We start from the raw sequence: 21,618 nt of genomic DNA on the forward strand, positions 1-21,618 counted from the left end.
AGACCATGAGACAGGCCATGTATTTGCCCAGAATATTTCATTTATGGGTCTAGCTGTTGTAGAGCAGCCCCGATACAAAACGGGGTGCCTGACTGTGGGTCCTCACCCGCGCGCTTAAAAGGACTTATCAATGCTCTACTGCAGGCACACGTGAAAGGTTAATAAAAGGTTTATTTACAAGGGAAAGGGAAATGAGGAAATGTACAGCTCTGGGAGAAAAGTGGGAGACAAAGTCCCACGTTGGGCGCCAAACTGTTGTAGAGCAGCCCCGATACAAAACGGGGTGCCTGACTGTGGGTCCTCACCCGCGCGCTTAAAAGGACTTATCAATGCTCTACTGCAGGCACACGTGAAAGGTTAATAAAAGGTTTATTTACAAGGGAAAGGGAAATGAGGAAATGTACAGCTCTGGGAGAAAAGTGGGAGACAAAGTTTTAAATGAGTCCTACCCGATCCGCCGATCAGGAATCCCAAAATGGCGCTCTGAGAGCTGGCCGCCAGCCAGGAGCGGTGAAGCCAGGAGGCGAGCGATCGTGAGCCAGAGAGAGAACAAGGCCCACGTGTTTGGTTTTTATATCCAACCTGGCTGCCCAACTCCACCCTCAGGTCCCAGCCACCCTCCCCTTGGTGGTGATGGGATTTGTCTTTCCCAATGTCCTGATGGCTTTAGTCTGGAGTGGGGGTGGAGTCCACAAAGCCTGTATGAGATTATCTCAGGACATCCTTTCCCCCTAACATAGCCTCCAGAATGAACTTCTCTTTGAGTAGATGGGGCCACCTCACATGAGAGATGGTGTTTGAGACTAACTTGGCCTGAGACACTGGGCATCACACATCTGCTTCTTCCCCGAAACAGTATAATCTCTACTTGAACTTCATGTCAGGAATTGCTATTATTCAAAATTTGGAGTTATTCAGTGTTTAGGAGAAATATAATGTATCTCTAACCCCACCACAGATAGAATCAGGTTATATTCCTGAGCTGAAAAAACTCAAACAGATTTGAGGGCCTCCCTGGTGGGGCAGCAGTTGAGTGCTGGGCTGCAAAGCTGCCCGCAGCCTCTTCAATGCCGGTTCCATCCCCGGCCACCGGCGAGGGTCCCACATGGTGCTCAGACCTCTCCTGCAGCACCCGCTGCTCCCCTCAGCAGTGTATTTCGTCAGTCTGTTCTGTTCCCCACTCTGGCTCTGGTGAATTTTCTCACCCTCCCGTGCCTCTGACTGTACCCAGTGCTTGTATAAATAAATAAATAATTCTTTAAAAAAAAACAGAATTGACTTTTCTGTCAAATACACTTGCTGTGTTATTATTTTCTCCATTTTATATATAAAAAATAACACTGAGAAGTTCAATAATGTGTCATTATTGCAATTTAAGGATGAAATAGAGAATAAAACCTAGAACTTATAAAAATAAAATAAAAAATAAATATAATAAAAAATGGGGGAGTTGTAGGTTTTATTCTCCATTCCATGACCGACTTAGAGTAAGCGCTGGCATCAAGTGTGATATAGATATTCCTGAGGGCCATGCCCATAGAGCAGGTTTGCTTGCAAATATTTGCCCAGTGTGCATGTTGTTCAGGACAGGAGGTCAAAGGCTATGTCAAAACTCTTGGAAAGCAGAGTGGCTAGTCCTTTGTTCTCTTGGTGCTGAGCTACCAAAATATCCAGGCTCTCAGCTGAATTCTGAGTTCCCAGAATGCCCTTGCCATAGGCACAAAGATAGGCAGAGGTAGACTGTCACCCAAACTGCCAGCGATGCTTGTTCAAGCTCAGGTCTGGGTTACAGTTAAATATCTGGGTGCTCAGCAGTCCCAGCCCCACCTGCCTAGCTGAACAGAAGATGATGCTTCCAGGTTACAGAAAAGATCTGGAGTTTCCTATTTTATCACACAATTTTTAATATTAAATACGAAGTAACATGGCATGTAGAAAGATGGGCTCACATGACATAGTGAAAAGGAAAGCAATATAAGAGAAGTTAGAAACACACATGGCAGATGAGTTTTAACTATGATTCATGAATTTAGTGAAAAAAAAAGGGTGGGAGAAGACAAGAACATAGAATTGTAAATATATTAAAGATATCAAAGTAACATTTGCCAGCTGAGGAAGAGGACAGACAGAGACAGAGAACAGTGAAGTAATATTTGAAGAGATAATGGCTGACAATTTTTAAAAAATGGATGAAAGCTATAACTCACATTTTCAAGAAGCTCAGAGAATACCAAGGAAGATATGAGAACCCTGACACCTTGTAAAGCTCATAAAAATCATAGAAAAAGAGGAGTATCATTGTTTAATTTTAAAAAAAGGCCTAGGTCCTCCCCGGTGGCGCAGCGGTTGAACGCTGGGTTGCAAAGCTGCCCGCAGCCTCTGCAGTGCCGGTTCAATCCCCAGCTGCTCCCCGGCCACCGGAGGAGGGTCCCACATGGCGCGCAGACCTCTCCTGCCGCCCGCTGCTCCCCTCAGCAGTGTACTTCGGTCCTTCTGCCTGCTCTGCTCCCCGCTCTGACCCTGGTGAATTCTCTCATCCTCCAGCGCTTCTGACTGTACCCAGTGCATGTATAAATAAATAAATAAATAAATCTTTAAAAAAAAAAAAAAAAGCCTAAAAATGGAAAGGGCATGTAGAGCTGGTGAGTCAGTTAAGAGTAAATGGTACATATTAACAACATCAGCACTTGTTTAAAGTAAATGGATCAGATACTTCAACTAAAAGCAAATCAAGGGCCTCCCTGGTGGTGCAAGGGGTTAAGCACAGCATCATGAAGCAATCCGCAGCTTCTGCAGCAGGAGTTTGAGCCCCAGCCTGCCAGTGAGCAACCCACATGGAACAGCCCTCTCCTCTCTCACCAGCTGCTCCCCTCAGCAGTGTATTTCAGTCTGTCTGCCTCTCTGTTTCCCACTCTGTCTCTGGTGAGTCCTCTCACCCGCCCCTCCGCACCTCTGGCCTGTACCCCAGTTCTTGTATGCATAAATAAATAAATCTTTTAAAAAATAAAAGCAAATCAAGATAAAACAACAAAATTCAAGTAAATGTTACCTGTCTAACATACAAGGACAAAGAAAGTTGAAAATGAATTGATGGGAAAATAAATATACTGTGGAACATGGTTAAAACACACATTGGATGAGTATCCTTTAGACCAGATGAAAAACAGTAGGAGAACAGGAAGATAAATCCAAAATATTTCTGTGACTCTGTTCTATGAGACAAGCCTCTATTAAAGCAGGGACTTCACATTCAGAAAGGGTGACAGGGAGCGGCAGGTCCTGCTGCATGCACTGAGCTCAGGGAAGAGTCAGTGCTCTTTGGCACCTGGCACCAGGGCTGCAATTAAACAAGGAAATGGGGCAACTCGTGTGCACTGATGCCTTACTATGTGAGCCTGTGCTTGAGTTATATACTCTTATGAGATGTTGTCTGAGAAATCATGCTTGTCAGAGTGAAGTGTGATTTCTTCTTGGTAAATGTACTCATTGCTCTCACAGCTGCAGAGGCCAGAATGGAATCAGCACCAATTTTATATTTCATTTTCAGAGTGTACTTCTACACCTAAGAACCTGCAAAGCCTGCAAGGGACAGCTGTCCTCACAAAGGGTCACGTCCCTAGGAATGGAAATTTCAAGAAATGTAGTGAGGAGCAGACTCCTATTAACAGGAGAATTTCCCAAAGAAAAGAGATGGAGACTTCTGAGTGAAGGGGCTTAAAACAGGAGGAAACAGGGAACCTGGAAGGGGTGGAGAGGAAGGAGCATCTAGAGCAGCCAGGCCCAAGGCCCACACCAGACTAAGCTGACCAGGATGTGCCAGATCATTGTCAAGTCAGGGCTCAACACTGATATCTTGGGCTGTTGGTCAGGGACCCAGGGGAGAGCAGATGCCATGTCAAGTTTGGGGGAACTACATGGAGAAAACCCACTGAAGGACATTCACAAGCTCAGGGCTCTTCCTCAACAGCAGACCCTTAGGATATCACTGACACCATCGAGTTCCCAATGAGGCAGGGAACACTGGCCAAGAGAGGCCCATCCTGGTCTCACAGGCCACAGCCCTCTGCCTGCAGTGCTCATCTCAGTCCACCCAGGGGCTCAGTCCACCCAATTTTCTGCTGCCCCTGGGGTGGAGGACCATGGAGCCAACAGGTAGGAAGGGAAACACCACAGGCAGGGAGACAGAGTCCTGTCAGCACCCAGTGCTGGGGAAAGGGCAGTGAAGCAGAAAAACGTTTAGGCTGTTGGTTTGTGGGGAAGAAAAAAATCACCTCAAGTTTGGACTTAGATTACAGGTGCAAGGTTATCTGGGGGTGTAATTAAAGTTTCTATTGGGAGGGTTTTCTTTAAAGGCATCCATATCTGCCCTCATCATAGACACCAAAATACATATCACCACCACTACCACTTCCACCACAATCCAGCCATCTGACTAGAGTGTGATTCTATGTACTCCTTTCTAGAAAGGTACTTCTACAGGCAGACATGCTCCTGCCACACATTTACCTTTCACATGCACTATGAACTTCCCTTTTCACCTCTCTGTCTCTCTCTGTCTCTATGTCTGTCTGTCTCTCTCTGTCTTTCTCTCTCTCTCTCTCTCTCTCTCTCTCTCTCTCTCTCTCTCTCTCTCTCTTTCTCTCTCTGGCTCTCTCTCTTTGTCTTTCTCTCCCTCTCTCTGGTGCTTTCTCTCTCTCTCTGTTTCTCTCTATCTCTCTCTCTGTCTCTCTCTGTCTCTGTCTCCCTCTCGCTCTCATCCTTAGGGTAAAGGAGTAGAAACCGAGAATCATGTTGGGGAGACACAGTACTGACTGCAGGCAGGAATCTCAAAGAGGCAGCCTCAGGAAGTCGCTCATAATCTATTACAGGAAAATTGGGAAGTCATCAGACATTTTCATTGTTTTAGATGTTATTGGAGAGGACTGAACACAGATTCTGGTCAATCTGACAACAAGGTTTTAATATGGGCAACATCTCACAGCTGAACTTGAAAAGCAGAGCCCCCAAGGAAAAAAAAGGAACATTCGCCGTCACTAAAGATCACAGTGGGAAAAAACTAAATGGTCAACAGAGAGAAGTTGCCTTTGCAATCCCAGGACTCACCCCCAGAGCCTGAAAACTGATCCAGTATCTCTGCTGACCTTAGGGAGGGAAGCTCTGCTTACCTTGGGCGCTCGCTAGGACAGCGGAGAGGAGAACAGCAAGTCCTGGGAGAAAGACGTGTCCATTCATGGCAGCTACGAGCTCATGCTATCAGTGTCCCCAAATATACAAAGAAGCCCTCAGTCCTTACTGGGGGCTCCCACTCCCAGGAGGGGCTTATATAGTCCCACCCCCTTGTCTTTGCCATCTTCCGGAGCCAATAGAAACCCTGTTGAACATCGTCCCTGCATCAAACACTCCATAAATGGAAACTTTCTGAGGTTCAAACCCCAATTAGATGCTCTATCTTAACTGTCTCCTTGTAAGAGAGACAAAGTTTTCTGACATCAGGTGTCATCTGGCCCCAGAGCGGACACGGAAGATAAATTAAAGAAACATGCGTGACTCTTTCTCCAGCCCATGGACCCAGTAAAGAAGACTTTTAGTTAATGCAGCCTATGTCTCCTGTGTCAATTGACCAGCGTGATCTGGCTCTAAAGAAACAAGGAGCCTCTAACAGTAAGAACAAAAAGCCAGGTCATTAGAAAACTGGGGTTAGAATGATAAATTCTAGGGGAAAAAAGAAGTTGAGATTGGCATTAAAGGAACATGGTCATTAGCCTCATGGGTGAGGCTCCCCTTTTTCCACTTCATCCCCATTTCACACTGTGGCAATCTGCACCTGGCAGTCTATATTGGTTAGTAAGGGGGTGCCCTTCTGTTCCAACATCCTCATTGTCAACATTTCAGTCCCTCTGCCTCCCCTTCCTCCTTTCATTCTCATATGAGTCTCTTAGTCAACTTTCTTATTCTCTCTGGCCTCCGTGAGGCCAAATAAGATGGTGCCATTGCAGTGCTTGGAAATGGAATCCACTGCACACAAATTGCTTGAGCTCATCCTTGCTGTCAACAAAACAGAGTTCATTATTTTTTCATGTAACAACTACTTTCATTAAAATATAAGTGACAAGAGTCATTGTGTCTATTGAATGTGTATGTATGATACATTTGTATATGTGTCATCTATGGATTAGTGTACACATGGGTTCACACATTCCTGTGTATCACACACACATCTATGCATAGTTTGGAGTGTTTAATGCTTGCTCTTTTATTTTCATTCTATTTATATTGTTTGTTCATAAGCCAAGTTCTTAATTTTAATAAATTAATAAATGCAGTGTATCAAGTTTTTCTTTTACACTAATTACTTCTCATAAACTTTAAAGAAAACAGTTTACCATAGTTTGCTTCCTGTCTGCATGTGACCTAGGAGCAGCTGACCACCTTATTGAAAAGAAACTGAGGCGACTAGAAACTGGGCCTCCATCCCTGTGAGGAATAGTCCACTCAAAGTACTCTCCTTCTGTGGTAGGAGGGTTCTGGGTAACAAGCTCCTCCTCCTTGGCCAACTCTGAATTACACTAGATTTTCCCTGAGTCCTGAGTGTTGGCAAAATCTCTGCTGAGGTTTTCAGTGTCTAGCGATAACACTGGTGGACAAATTTCTCGGGGTGAAAAAGGCTCAGCCCTGCTCTTTGCTGCTGTCTGAGAGTCTGACTCCAAAAGTCCTCACTGCCTTGGGAGCTCTGCAACACTTTCAGACACTCTTGGATTATACCACCTCTCTAAGATCATTCTCAGTGTTTGGCCTAAGTAAGAAACTTTAGCATTGTCAGAGACAGAACTTTCCACACAGAAGGTGAACTCTAAAATTAGGATGCCATGACTGCCCCATTAGAGCATTCATCTCAGGCCCTACCACTAGGTTATCATGTAGTTTAATTCCATTTTCTGCCCTTCAATCCCACTAAGCCTCCCACCACACTGCCACAGGAAACTAGACCCAGGTGCTGCCCCTGTGCACCCACAAGCTGATCCTACCAGCAGTCTCTGCTGCCTCAGACCAGGGCGCTGCCAGCTGCTCAGGTGAGGGGCCCCCAGCACCAGGCAAAACTTCTCTGGATTAGATGCCCCTTGACCTGACTCTCTCCGCAGACAGCACACAGCTCTGCCTGGTGGACGGAGGCCTTCCTGTACCGGCAGAGTGGAGATCCTTCACCAGGGCTCCTGGGGAACCATCTGTGATGATGACTGGGACCTGACTGATGCCCAGGTGGTGTGCAGACAGCTGGGCTGTGGGGAAGCCCACAATGCCACAGTCTCTGCTCACTTCGGGGAGGGATGAGGGTCTATCTGGCTGAATGAGGTGAGGTTCCTGTGGGCCTCGGAATCCCTGGATGCAGAGTGATTTGAGCAGGAAAACTGCAAAACACTGTCTTAAAAAAAAAATCTGGGAAGCATAATCTGACTATTTTAGTTATTTCTATGAAGTTTTAATCAGGAAATATTGAGATTCAGATATTTTACTGACTTATGCAATAAAAGTGAAATATTTGGCCTAGAAAAAGACCCCTAGAACATGGAATATATGGCTCCTCTATTTAGGAACCATGAGACTTTCAGGTGAACAGGTATTTAGCTCTTACTTAACTATCCTTTTACTACGATTTTACCTGATCACCTCACATACCCTTAGATCCCTCAGCTCAGAGGCCTTATGCCCAGGCAAGGGTTATGATGATGCTGAAGATGTGCCAGAGCCTGAGGGTCCTTCTGCATCTGGGATGAGTGAGGAGGAGTTTCCCCTATAGGAGGAGAATGTGATGAGGGTCACTCTGACAGGTAAGTGGAATAGTTGATCTGTGATCCTTCACCTCTGCCCTGAGTAGGATGATTTTGGCATCATAGCTATATCTGAAATATGTGTTCTTAAAGATTTGTAGATGAATTGAGTGTGTTTCCCAAATCACACAATGGAAGCACTGCTGGTAATATTTTTGTACTCTTTTGTATGTAAAGGGTGGTTGGAGATTTTTTTTTTAACTACTGCAGTGTAAGAATTAATAGACATTTGGGGGATGTGATATGGACTATGAACATATTTTAGCACTAATATGAGTAAGTCATTATGTGGTGGCTTTAAAAATAAAGCCCTAACGTTGGACTAAAAACTCAGAATTTGTGGAAGCAGCAAGCTGTTCTACTCCAGACATTTCAGTGGGCAGATAAGACGCTCATTCTCAGGGAAGAAGCTCTTGTGACGGTGGAACGGGGGACTGTGGAGAACAGAAGCTCATATGGTGTCTGTGGACTTTTGGGAACACACATCAAGCCATCACCAGCAAAGTTAGACTGTCAGGAGGAGCTGAGCTTCTTTCTGGATCCGATCTCCTATCTCCTTCTGTGCAAATTCAGACCTGGCCATTTGGAAAGGAAAAACTCTCACCTTCCTTTTTATGATTCTCCCTGTTCTTGGGTCATGTCCTTGCTGGATTGGTGAACCAGGACACAGGTCTTCATAGAGCACCTCTGGGTGGCCACAGATCTCTGATGATTCAGAAACCACATTCACTGGTGCCAAGAGGTTTTCCTGATATATCCCTTGTTGTAACTAATTTGACATAGCCTGAACCCCCTGAGCATTACTGGGCCTTCAGGGATGTTTTCTCATCACATTTCATTGGTCCTTCTCTCTGAGCTACTGTCCTGTTCCCTTGTCACAGTTTTAATCAAACATCACTTCACCATGTTAGACTCTTCTCTGCAGGTCACTAGAAGATCAGTTGATCCTGAGAAAGGAAGAGGCAGTTCCCAGCTGCACCCTGGGAAGAAAGGGGACCCTGCACATGACAATGATGAATCATCATCCCCGGAGCATCCTCAGTGCTTTTACCATGATGTTTTTTAAAACTGAGATGAGGCTACAGATGTTCTAAATGCCTGTATTCTGATAGAGCAGTAATGGCCTATATTTGTTTATAGAAATGGCTCAACATTAAACATTCTGTATAAAGTACTTTTGATATTGCTATTTCAGTAAGTTTTACCCTAATTGCTCTTACACTATTGGTCCTCAAACACACTTTTCTTCAGGAAATAAGTGAGTGACCTCACTGTTTCCTCACCTCCTCAAGGGCCATTCAAGGTGTACTTTGCCCAGATTCACAATGTTCCAGGTGTCACTTCCTTAGACAAGGGGCTCTAACTCGATCCCTAACTCCAAAGAACCTGACCTGTTTAGAGAAAACTGACAGACTCCATATGCTGGTCCCAAAAATGACTGTAAATAAATAGTTAAGGAGGCTAAATAGAGAAGTCGAGCTGCATGTTTGGGCAGCTCCATGGACTCAGCTAAGGGGTTTGTGACTCTAATGTAGCTAGTGTCTTCCAAATTTTGATTTAAGGTACTTCTTTTGGAGCATTTGAAAAAAATAACTGCAGATGTAGATGGTGCATTTTGGAAAAGTTTTCCATTATGTCATGGACATTCTTGGTAGTACATATCTTATTTCCCAAGGTAGTACATATCTTATTTACAAAGACCAAAAAACCTTGGTGAAATCTTCTGAAGTTAGAAGGCTGTAATTGTTCACATACTGATTTGCAGATGACTTATTATAAAATGTCATGTAGTGCATGATGAACCAGAAATGTTTCCAGACACAATGTAATTCCTGAAGAATTTTAATGCTTGACATCTCTGCTTGTCTCCCTCTAGCCCTCTATCCCCTGTTCCCCCCAATTTTCTCCCTTGTTACAACTGAAGGAAATAGGTGTGGATGATTAGAAATGGAATAGGAAGAAATAAGTTACTTCAAAATGGTTTGTAATAGTGAAGTTTGATTACCATTGAGCTTAAATAACTGTACTCAGAGCGGATATAAAAGAGTTGTTCACGGAAAAGGGTAGAAACCATGAGGATTTCTGAACACCAGGATGTGCAATTTCATGGAGAAAGGGCAGATTGGGGATATTGGAGAATAACAAGGGAAGAGAAGGGCATAGTAGGGAGATTTTTGACATTGATATTCCATAAGCCTGTTGGCAAAATTAGAAGAGCTGCAACCATTTCCCTCCTGCCTACTTACCCCATTCACTGTGACTCTCATTTCTGAGTTTAGCAAGAAGTCATGGCATTTTTTGGAATATTCAGTAAAGTGTTTCCAAGTGTATATTACTGAGTAAATACTTAGTTCAGAGCTAGGTCTCAGGTTTCTATACTGTTCCAGAAAGTGTGACATTTTTTGCACTAAAGGAAGCAAGACTGTAGGATGAGGGATGTGATACAAGGATATTTCAACTGAGATCTCACTTAGGGGTGGGGTGTGATTGAAGACGGAATTTTCCAAGGTCAGTGGGGTCAATGCATCTGCACTCTTAACAACACTTGACCTTGATGCTCAGGGTATTAATTATGAAGACTGTCCTTTCATCAAAGGCCCAAGTAAAAACTCTGCAGTAAGAAAGAAGACAGAATTCTCATTTATTGGGGAAACGATGTTACAGCGTGTACTTTGAAGATTTATGTGATCCAAAAGTGACGCTACATGGTGCTAATATCAACATCATCATACCCAGGGTCTTCTTGTCTCAGGACCAGTGGGCATCCTCTCTCCCCCATGCCAGAGATGGCAGCTTCTCTATGAAACTGCAGTGAGAGGCCTGCAAGGTGAAGAAAAATCTAGTTTCAGTGGTGAAAATAAAAAGAATTTTTTGGTAGAAGTAGACGAGTGCACAAAGACTACAAGGTATCTGTGAGACCGAGCAACTCTCTGAAAGGTTAAAGCTGCTTCTTCCACTCAGCTACTCTGTGCAAAGACGTGTCTTGCTCTTTACAGTTGTAAGGTATTGGGCCAATGATGGTAAGGACTAGAGACGAGAGTGAAAACTATCACACCCACGTGGTCTGATTTCATTAGGAATGGGGGCAGGAGGTGACTCCCCTAGATTCCTCAATCTTGGTGACTGAGGTACACCACATCAATACCAGCCCAAGCCAGACCCAGAAATCTTCAGAAGAACAATCTGGGTTCTTGGTCAGAGGACAAAAGGGAGCAGCTCAACCACATCCCATGGCCCCCTGCTCCTCAGGCCCCACGTGCTCACATATAATCAGAGGCCTAGTTCTAAGAAGGTGGTTTTTCATCTACAACTGAAGCAATGCAAGAAAATTATCTCTTAATTTCATTCTACAGCTGAGATATTATCACTCCAATTAGGGCCTTTGAACATCTGCATTAATAAGAGTTAATCCCAAATTTAAAGTTCTGGATACATGGTTCCCCAAACACATTTTTCTAGCTTTCAAATTTAATTGACACTGCTATTGAAACTTTCCAAAATATGGCCCACAAAATGAAAAAGCCCCCAAATTTATTGTCAGATCATATTTCTTAATTTGGAGAATGAAAAAAATGAGAATAAAGCCTCTGCCACTCATAGAGGAATGTCTGTATCGAGATGATGGAGGAAATGGACATGAGAACACAGGATGTCTCCTCTCAGAAGAGATGAAATAGACAATATCCAGGCGACACTACATCCAGGTCTAGAGGGCCCCAGATGTTGATAGTGAAGATAAACTGACTATTGACATGTCCAAATTCATTCTTCCCCAGACAAGGAAATGAGGCTACTGGAGACAGAGCTGACACTCACCTGGCTGGGAATACCCTGCACCACCGTTCTCCTCCAGGAAAAAATAATTCCTACTCATTCCTCGGGAAGTAGGAATTTCAGGAACAGGAAACTCTTCAACATCATCATAACCGTCTCCCGTGGCTCTGACAGGCTGTCCCAGAGGCTCTGGAAATGGACAAGGACTGAGGCTGGACTGGGGGGTGCTCGGGCCCTTCTACAGCAGAGATTCCAACAGCTGATACGTAAAAGCTCTAGAGTCCAGGGCTGTCTCTGGCCCTGGGATCAGAATATATTTCATCTCAATATTCTCAGAATTATTTGATTCTTCCACATATCCTAATATACTTTCCTAACATGGCCTCTTATACCATAAAGCATCAAAAAAAGCTATTGTGATATGAAACCAGGTACTACATTCAAGCACATGCTATGGAGCTGTAAATATAATATGTACAAATCAGTGTCTTGGAGTGAAAATGGATGAAGAGAACCCACCTGCCCACATGCCTGTGAGTCTGTGGGAAACACAGAGCAGGCAGGAGAAGGAATCTGGGTACCTCTCACTCCAGACAGGCGATCCCTTGTCCTGCACTAAAGGGGGCCTGGGCTTCACTAAACTGATCGAAGGATGCTTTGATATAAGGTTCCAATTTTAGGATCCCTCTGACATGTCTCAAGTCTCATGCCCAGAGCTATCCATCATCACCATCTGGGGAAGATATAGGAGAAAAATTCTCCTCTCTTAAGTCCCTTGTTAATATGAGCTTCCAGTGGCTGGTAAGTACAAGCACCAGTAGTCCATGGTTCTTTTTTTTTTTTTTTTATGCATACAAGAACTGGGATAAAGGCCAGAGGTGCAGGGGTGAAAGGATTCACCAGAGACAGAGTGGGAACAGACCAGGCAGACTGACTGAAACACACTGCTAAGGGGAGCAGCAGGCTAGACAGGAGAGGTCTGCAGGGCCTTGTGAGTAGCTCCTTGGCTGGACAGGAATCGAACTCATGCCGCAGAGGCAGCGGACAGTTTCAAAGTGCTGTGCTTAACCACTTGTGGCACCAGGGAGGTCCAGTCCATGTTTTCTAAGTCTTAGAAAAATCAATTTTGGGGGTCTTGCTATGTACATGACCCACCAACAACACACCATCTCCTGTGCAAACCACACTTCCCAAGGCTCACCATGGAAATTCTCAGAATGTCAATTTTAGATATCACTGAAAAAAATGCCCTTTGTGTCTATAAGAATTAAATGCATGTCTGCAACAGATTAGACGTAGCTGTGGATACAGAGAACTGGGTCTGATATTTTCCTTTGTGAGGTGACAGAATGGAGAGAGAGCAAATGGTTTTTGTGATAAAGACAGAAGAGAATCCTCCCATCCTCATCACAGAAGTTCTCTTCAGAAGAGATTCCTGCTTCTCATCCCCGCAAAAAAGGGAAAATCTGTCTCTCCTTCCTGGGGCAGATCCAGGATCTCCCTTCTCCTCACCCTCCCCTGTGTAATACAGCAACTTAGTCGCTGAGTCTTCAGACAGGTTTCCTGGTGGGGGGAGAACATCACAGACAGAAATCTTTTGCCATAGTAGGAGGCCCAGTGTCAAGGTTCAGAAGATATGGGGCTTCAGATTTGTAGGGAGAGGGCTGGGAGTTCCTGCTTAGGGAGGAGGCTGAGAGGTTGAGTCTATAAATGTGAAGGGAACCCATGGTCAGCTCAGGAACAGTGGGGAAAGCATGGGACACACCTGGGCTGTCCAAAAGGTCCTCCTTTTCCTGTAGAGCATAGTTATCAATCTCCTGGTACAAGGCCTCATCTATGACATCTTCGAAAGCAGGTGAGGCTGCAGAAAATGGCACAACATCAGAGAAAAGTCCTAGAGACAGTCCCCATACAACAGACAAGGCACATGGTGCTCTCCCATGCCCAAGGGGTGCCCTCTGGGCTGCCAGAGCCCCTTTCTGAGCTTTGTGGGACAGAAACAGCTTTCCTGACATTGATTGCGAGCCTATATTCAAATCCCAATGACATTGTTTCCATAGTAAGTCATAATTCTTGAGAGGTTTTACATTCAACCAAGGATTCAGCTGTCTCAAATCTTGAAGTCTACTGTAGAGAAGGTGCTATTTGCCAGACTGTGAGGGTGGAGACAATACTGGGGCACTTTCCTTGGTATCATAACTGGCTCAACACCTTCCCACGAATTCCCTTTAGCATCCCCATGGCCCACCTTGGTGCTCTGCTCTCCCTCTGTGCAGCTGAATCCCCAGGATGACCAGGACCAGGAAGAGAAGGGCCCCCAAGACCATGCAGACGATCCCAGGCAGGGAGAAGATGCCCAGGCCTGGAGCTGAGTTTGATCTGCTGCCTGAGGACAGAAGAGGGCTGTGAGGTTAAGAGAGGGTTGTAGGTCCAGGAGAGCCCTTCCCCACTTGCCCTTGACTTGCTCATCCACTGAGTCCTCATCCATGAAGTTAGCACTCAGATCCAATGCCTGGGCCTGAGCCCAAGATGTGCCCATATAGATCCTGCCCTGAGATGTGCCAGTTGTCTTCTGCATCTGTTTCTAAGGGATTTTTATAAAGTGAAGTGGATGAAGTTTTGGAGCATTAGAGCTACCAGAGGTAACAGGACTGCGGTGCCTGAGCATGGGCCTTTCCTGTGCTGATATGATAATTTTCCAGAATTATGTAGATGCTACTGCGCAGATCCCTGAAAATGTGTGTGTGCCTCTATCCGTGACTCAGAGAAGAAGCACCTACTTCCAAGGGTGGGCTGGATTCTTGTCCTCTCACCTGGAGAGAAGGGGAGAGAGAGGTCAACTACTGAGCTGGGTGGGAAAGCCCCAGGTCACACCTACCACTCTGGCACCTTGTTCTCTCACAGCTTCCAAGGCATCAGGCAAAAGCCACAGGTTGCCAGGCCCAGAGCAGCACGTGAATCCAGGAAGAGCCTCTAGATGCCAGCACATGTCCCCCAACAGGGTTGCCCACTCACCCGAGCACCTCACTCCCGCGTCCTCCTCATGCTTGCAGTCGCTCTGCCCCCAGGGAGCCGCAGGGCACTCCCACAGGGAGGACTCCCCGCCCCTGCACCGCACCTCGTCCAGCCAGATGCTGCCATTTCCAGGCCCAAAGGCCGCCGCCCGCGGGGCATCCAGCGCCGAGCCACAGCCCAGCTGCCCGCACACCACGTGGGCCTCGGCCAGGCTCCAGGAGTCGTCGCACACCGTGCCCCACGCCCCCGCGTGCCACACCTCCACGCGGCCCGAGCACGCGCTGTCTCCTCCCCGCAGGCGCAGCTTCTCCCTGTCTGCAAGGCCAGGGGACCCCTGTTAGGGCCCTGCTGGAGGAGGAGCCCCAGGGGCAACGAGGAGCTGGGAGGGGGGCTGATGTACCTGTGCAGGGGGCTGCAGATGGACAGCTCTTGGGCTTCCTTTCTGTGGAAGCAAAGGATGAGTGTTGGGTCAGAGACAGGAGGGAATGCTCTTGCCCCCAAACAAGGTCTGATACAAGCAGTGAAATTAATTTATCGTTGTCTTGTCTGTCACTCTCCGTGATCCACAACTAACACACACACACAGATGCAGCTCTGCTAGAGGAAAGACCCTGCACATCTGACCCACATCTGTGCTCCTGCTCTTAGCTCAGTGTCTGGTGCCGCACAGGCCTTCATTCAACACATGTGAGTGTAGAAACTTCTGTGAGCACTGGGGAGAGGGGCTTGATCAATCGTGCTATATGAATGGATGAGTAAAATCTAGTGAAGTGTAGTTCCATTATTATTTATGAGTAAACTATTATAGAAAATACAAAATCATATCAGTGGTCTGTGGTACTAAAAAGAAGATATTTATAAAATAACTCTGGAATCACAGAAATAATTCATGTTCAACACGCTACTTACATTTTTTTAAAGAAAAATTACATAATAGGGGGTCTCCCTGTTGGCGTAAGGGTTAAGACACAACCTATGAAGCTATTCACATCCTCTGCAGCATTAATTCGATCCCTGGCCAGCCAGGGTGCTACCCATGGCTTCGGCCAGCCATGGAGCAGCAGAACTCTCCTGACTGGCCCACTGCTCCCCTCAGCACTGTACTTCGGTCAATCTACCTGTACCCTTCCCCACTCTATCTCTGGTGAATCCTCTCAACTCCCCACCTCCACCACATACGCACACCCATACACACCTCTGGCCTATACCCCAGCTCTTGTATGCATAAATAAATAAACCTTTTAAAAAATTACATAACAGATCAACCAAGAAAACTGGGATTCGGATCACTCTTAGAAGTGAGTAAAGCAGGGCCTCCCCGGTGGCGCAGCGGTTGAGCGCTGGGTTGCGAAGCTGCCCGCGGCCTCTGCGGCGCCAGTTCGATCCCCAGCTGCTCCCCGGCCACCAGAGGAGGGTCCCGCATGGCGCGCAGACCTCTCCTGCCGCCCGCTGCTCCCCTCAGCAGTGTCTTCGGTCCTTCTGCCTGCTCTGCTCCCCCCCTCTGGCTCTGGTGAATTCTCTCACCCTCCCGCACTTCTGACTGTACCCCAGTGCATGTATAAACAAAACAAACAAACAAATAAAATAAATAAATAAATAAAACATGCCTCTATTAAAAAAAAACAAAAAGAAGTGAGTAAAGCAAAAAGAAAAATCTGGAGGCCTAAGGTCTCTGCCCTCTCAGCAGTGACAGTCAAGAGGATAAACCAACTCCCCCCTGAGAGAACTGTTTCCTTGCACCTGCCCATGAGAGTTTGGGAGGTCTCCGCTCTGCTCCACTCTGCTCTGCCTTCCAGGGTTCCCTGCCTCGCTCCCCCTATCGTCCATCTCCTCTTGCCATGACAGAATTTTCTCAAAACCCCATATTTCACTGACCAGGATCATCTTCCCACCTCCTCCTTAACAGGACTCTTTCTCATCCTTCCTCTCCATCAAAGCAGGACTTCTCCTCTGGCCCCATGTACACCCTCCACACATTTCCTATTCCTCATGGAGAGTTTTCAACCTGGGATTTCCTGCTCCATGAAGGCAGAGATTATATATTCTCCTTCTCTGTCCTCTGACTTGGAGTGTAATTTTGATTCTATAAGACATGGTTTACTCTCTGAGGGCAGACAGACCAGGAGTCTGACAAGTACAGATGCATTTCGATGCAAAAATTCAGGAGCATATGAGACACAGAGCATGGGGACCTGGGCCTCACTTATTCAAGTGTTCAGCATAGCATTTAGCTAGTCCTCATTCACTAGAGTTCCTCAGATGTTGATCAGAGGATTATTCACACTCCACACAACCTCATATAATTGATCTGGTTTTTTTCACATGACTACTGTCAGTACAAGTTTTCTTATATTTTCCTCTGAAACAGGATTAGAATAAACAGATTAAATAATTAGCCTATTCATTTTAAAGACCTAACTTAAACTCATAAGCTGGATTTGAAAATAAACATCACTAGCAACAGCATACGAGTGATGACCGACACATACAACAGTCACCTGCACACGTGAGAGACGCTTCCTCTCTTGAAGAGCACGAACTGTATTTCCAAGGGTCAGAAGGACACTGCCAGAGAGATGTATCAGTTTTCCTACACTGGATTCCATCTACCCACCGGGGTCTAGACCCTTCCCTAACAGCAACCAAAGAGTTGAGGGTCCCGCTGTCCCCACAGCCAAGCTGTCTGCAGATCACGGACAAGGTCATGGCTTCCATGGGGCTGCTGCACACACTGCCCCAGGTCCCGTTGTAGAAAACTTCCAGCCACCCAGAACAGTCCTGGTCCTCGCTCACCATCCTGAGGGCCAGGAACTCTGAAGGAGAAATGGGGAGACAGGGCACCATGAGCACCCCTCTCAGCGCTCTGGACCCTCTGCAAGGAAGAAACACTGGATGCTGCTTCCTGACAAAACTACAGAATCTGCTAAAGCAGGTGTGATTGGGGTGGGGGCAGATAACTCCACCAAAGATGTCTGCATCATGATCCCTGGAAACTATACATATCGTCACCTAACATGTGCATAACACCTTGCATGAGAAGAGACTGTGCAGATGGGGCTAAGTGAAACCTTGGAAAGGAGAGATTAACCTGAACACTGAGGGTTAACCAGGTGAGTCAAGTATAATCCCTTATGGGATACACTGTCTGTAAAAGTGGTTTTGGTGAGAGAGAGAGGTGATTCTGGAGAATGGTGAGAGGTGTATACACTGCTGGTCTGATGACCAAGGAAGGGAGCTCTGCTGAGAAGTGCAGACAGTTTATAGAGGCTTGGAATTGATTCCTCCCCAGGACTTAGAAGTGATGCAATCCTGCTCACACCTTGATTTTAACCCAGTGAGATGGTGTTGGACTTCTAAACTACAAGACTGTAAGATGATAAATGTAAGTTGCTTTAACCACTAATTATGTGGAAATTTGTTACAGGAAGTAGAAACCAGTAGAGTGATCAAGATTCTATATTGTAGGTAGCTGAAGAGTGAGGCCTGCTTGCAAATGAAAACTCTATGCCGTGGCTCTGTCAGGAGATGTTGCTTTGAAAGGACAGACCCTCAGCTGCCACAGGAAGGAAGGAGGTACCTAATCGTCATATGTGCTAGAGAGACAGAATCTCTGAAGGAAGCTTCCTACCCCTCTCTCTTTCAGACTCTGTGCTCAGTGTCTCCCCCACACCCTCACACTCTACCCCCAGCCCCTGAACAAGCTGCAGTGCAGACCTGAGCAGATGACCCCAGCATCCTCCTTGTGCCTGCAGTCATGGCGCCCCCAGCCCCGGGATGGGCATTTCCACACGTTGGACTCATTTCCTGTGCACTGCAGCTCCTCCAGCCAGATGGGCCCTGATCCTTCCCCGAAGTGAGCAGAGACCGTAGCATTGAGGGCCTCCCCACAGCCCAGCTGTCTGCACACCACATGGGCATCACGCAGGTCCCAGCCATCATCACAGATGGTGCCCCAGGAGCCCTGGTGAAGGATCTCTACTCTGCCGGCGCAGGGATGGCCTCCATCCACCAGGCGGAGCTGTGTGCTGTCTGAGGAGGGAAAGTAGGTCAAGGGGGCATCTAAACTGGAAGGAGAAGCTTTCCTGGTCCTGGAAGGCCCTCACCTGAGCAGTTGGCTGTGCCCTCCTCTGAGGCTGCAGAGCCTGCTGGTGGAGATGGGGAGTGGGTGCACAGGGGCATCACCTGGGTCTGGTTTCCTGCAGAGCAGTGGGGTCAGAGGGTTAGTGGGGTTGAAGAGCAGAAACTGAATTAAACTACATGATAACATAGTGGAGAGATCTGAGACGAACATTCTAACAAAACACTCATGGCATCATTATTTTACAGTTCACTTTCTGTGTGAAATTGTGCCCCAAAAGACCAATATTTCTGTTTTTAAGACAAATACTGAGAATCACTGAGAGTGAATTTAGAATTTGGTAATATAGCAATAGTGTTGAAGGATGGCAGAGCTTCCAGGACAGTGAGCATGTTGGAGCCAGATGCTCAGAGAGAAGCAAAGAACAGAGTTGAGCCTATTTCCCCTTGAGACCTGAGTCAATTCAACATTATAGATACATTATAGACGTGACTCTGAAAACCTCAGCAGAGATTTGGAAGCAAGAGTAGTAAAGAGGGAGATCATGGAGAATATAAGGAATAGAGCATAGGAGGAAACAGTAGAAAACATGAGAAGGGGCACAATAGATATGGTAAAAGGTTTAAGTTCCATATTTATGAAGTTTTAGATCCTTAACTACACAAATGAAAGAAGGAAATATGGAACATAAAAATCCACTATCACAGTGAGACATTTCAACATCTTGGTGCTGTTTAAACACATCCACAAAATTATTTGCTAAGATGTCCACTGAGCAGTGAGGTCTTTGCCTCATTCCCTTGCATCGCACTGATCTTTATTACTTGCTTGTAGGCAACATGATGCAGTGGAGGCAACACTGCTGATTCCCTGCACCAGGACAGAAAAGTCATGCAGGCTTCCCAGACCTTCTGAGGGCACGTGCTTTAGAGGAGCTACTCTGAGGAGCCTGTCTTGGGGAGAGGCCACAGGCAAAGTGCCTGCTATCCTGTCATTGGCATCCTGGTTCCCAGTTCAGGGAGCTCTGGCGTGACTTCAGCCCAGATAACTTCAGCTATGTGAAACCGCCAGAGAGAACTGCCACTGAGCTTCCCCAAATTTTTGACCCAGAAATCACAGAAAAATAAAGTGCATTTTTTTTCTGTCGCTAAGTTTTTGGGGAAAATTGGAAGCATAGCTATAGTAGCCAGAGCACTTATCATGAGACCTAAAAAGGAAGAGAAATGCTTTTCAACTAAATTTCTCCTGCAGAAAATTTAAAATGTGTGTCTGACAATAGATAAAACCTGGAAACAACCAAATGCCCCAAAATAGATGACTGGATCAAGAATATGTGGCATATATACACAATGGAATATTATTCAGCAATCAAAAAAGATAAACTCATGCCATTCGCAGCAACATGAAATTCTCAGGATACAAGGAACAAACTTCAACATCATAAAGGCCATCTATGACAAGCCCACGGCCAATACTATTCTCAATGGTGAAAAGCTGAAAGCATTTCCATTAAGATCTGGAACAAGACAAGGATGTCCACTCTCACCACTGCTTTTCAATATAATACTGGAAGTCCTAGCCAGAGCAATAAGACAAAAGAAAGACATACAAGAAATCCAAATAGGCAAGGAAGAAGTCAAACTATCACTATTCACAGATGATATGATAATATACATAGAGAACCCCAAAAACTCCACAGAAAAACTAATTAAACTAATCGATCAGTTCAGTAAAGTGGTAGGATACAAAATCAACACACAAAAATCAGTAGCCTTCCTATACACAAACAATAAATTTGAAGAAGAAGAAATCAAGAAAACCATCCCTTTTATTATTGAAACAAAAAAAAATCAATTACTTGGAAATAAATCTAACAAAAGAGGTAAAGGACCTATACAAAGAAAACTATAAAACACTGTTAAAAGAAATAGAAGAAGACACAAAGAAATGGAAAGACATTCCCTGCTCATGGATCAGAAGAATTAACATTATCAAAATGGCCACCCTATCAAAGGGAATTTACAGATTCAGTGCTATTCCAATAAAAATATCAAGGACATTCTTCAAAGAAATAGAACAAATATTGATGAAATTCATATTGAGGCATAAAAACCCCCAAATAGCCAAAGCCCTCCTGAAAAAAAAAAAGAAGAGAATGGAGGCATCACACTTCTAGATTTCAAACTATACTACAAAGCCATAATCATCAAAACTGCATGGTACTGGACCAAGAACAGACATACAGACCAATGGAACCGAATAGAAAATCCAGAAATAAACCCACAGATTTATGATCAACTAATATTTGACAAAGGAGCAAAGAATATGCAATGGAGCAAAGAAAGTTTGTTCAATAAAAGGTGCTGGGAAAACGGGGTCACTGCATGCAAAAGAATGAAGCTTGACTACTACCTCACACCATACACAAAAACCACTCAAAATGGATTAAAGAACTAGACATAAGATCTGAAACCATAATATATATGGAAGGAAATATAAACAAAACACTACATGACAAGCACCTCAAAAAAATCTTTACAGACATTCACTCAAAGCAGTGATAGTGAAGGCAAAGATAAACAGCTGGGACTACATCAAATTAAAGAGCTTCTGCACAGCAAAAGAGACAATAACCAAAACAAAGAGAAACACCACTGACTGGGAGAACATTTTTGCACACGACACTAATGATAAAGGACTGATCACAAAAATCTACAAAGAGCTGATGAGACTCAACAAAAACAAAGAAAATAATCCAGTCAAAAAATGGGCAGAAGAGCTAAAAAGAAACTTCTCCAAAGAGGAAATGCAAATGACCAACAGGCATATGAAAAAATGTTCAACATCACTTGTAATCAGGGAAATGCAAATCAAAACTACAATGAGATACCATCTTACACCAGTGAGAATGACACATATTAAAAA

The 21,618-nt window shown here is 45.3% G+C and overlaps 1 protein-coding gene across 1 annotated transcript in view; it reads right to left on the reverse strand.

Moving 5' to 3' along the window:
* The window catches only part of LOC119247043 (uncharacterized), a 206,390-nt gene that overhangs the window by 174,081 nt on the left and 10,691 nt on the right, over positions 1-21,618 (reverse strand). The window contains 6 exon segments of the mRNA XM_054696783.1: positions 14,253-14,272; positions 14,616-14,930; positions 15,016-15,057; positions 17,114-17,428; positions 18,330-18,644; positions 18,719-18,811. Of these exon segments, the coding sequence (XP_054552758.1) occupies positions 14,253-14,272; positions 14,616-14,930; positions 15,016-15,057; positions 17,114-17,428; positions 18,330-18,644; positions 18,719-18,811 (1,100 nt within the window).

Source organism: Talpa occidentalis, unplaced genomic scaffold, assembly GCF_014898055.3.
Source record: "Talpa occidentalis isolate TD23 unplaced genomic scaffold, MPIMG_talOcc4v2.1 talOcc4.16, whole genome shotgun sequence".
NCBI classification, from domain to species: Eukaryota; Metazoa; Chordata; class Mammalia; order Eulipotyphla; family Talpidae; genus Talpa; species Talpa occidentalis.